Source organism: Protobothrops mucrosquamatus, unplaced genomic scaffold, assembly GCF_001527695.2.
Source record: "Protobothrops mucrosquamatus isolate PMUCROS unplaced genomic scaffold, P.Mucros_1.0 scaffold5590, whole genome shotgun sequence".
In the NCBI taxonomy this organism is placed as follows: domain Eukaryota; kingdom Metazoa; phylum Chordata; class Lepidosauria; order Squamata; family Viperidae; genus Protobothrops; species Protobothrops mucrosquamatus.
This window is the reverse complement of record NW_015391445.1, coordinates 1210-1851: the sequence shown is the minus strand read 5'-3', so window position 1 is coordinate 1851 and position 642 is coordinate 1210. Positions and strand designations below refer to the sequence as shown.

Below are 642 nucleotides of genomic sequence, written 5' to 3'. Positions count from 1 at the left end.
CCCTAGGAGGAGATAGTGAAGAGGACACAGACGTTTCTTACAAGAAACTGAAAGAAGAAGCGATCCCAGAAATTTCCTACGGCACAGTAATGGCTGAGGATCGTCGTGGTCCAGTGGTTATGGAACCGACACAGATGGTCCTCTGAGAGAAGATCTTAAAAAACCCTTGTTTGAAATAAACTGGTCAGCCAAGTAGGAGAAACAACAGGGAACCCCCTAAGCATTTGTTGTTATGCTGGCTTCTTTCATTGTACTCGGAAATAGTTGTTTTCACAAGCTGCACAACCATATAAATCTCTTCAACCCATTCTCAAAAAAACGATGCCATCCCCACATCAGCACACCAGAAAAGACAAAGGAACAGAATACAATGAGACAATGTGGGGTCTTGGAAAATGGAGCAGGAAGGGGGGGGAGAGAAAGAGAACATATTGATAAAGGTGACTGTATTTGATAAGTGTAAATCTTTAGCACCAATTACATTTGCTGTTTAAAAAAAAAAAACAAGTTCTGTACCTTGTATATTATTCAGCTTCTCCATTGAAAGAGTGAAGTAAAAGTGTGTGTACTTATGACTGATTAAATTACTTGCAAATGTGACAAGCCATTCAGAGATTTATCTGAGACTGTCTGCTTCATCTA

General features: G+C 39.9%; 1 protein-coding gene across 1 annotated transcript in view; it reads left to right on the top strand.

The window, feature by feature from the left end:
- LOC107299848 (sodium/bile acid cotransporter 4-like) overlaps window positions 1-375 on the top strand; it is a gene marked incomplete at its 5' end in the record, with an annotated part of 32996 nt that extends 32621 nt beyond the window's left edge. Inside the window, one exon of the mRNA XM_015829191.1 lies at window positions 7-375. Within this exon, the coding sequence (XP_015684677.1) occupies window positions 7-146 (140 nt within the window). The remainder of the gene's footprint in view (window positions 1-6) is intronic.
- Window positions 376-642: the final 267 nt, after the last annotated feature.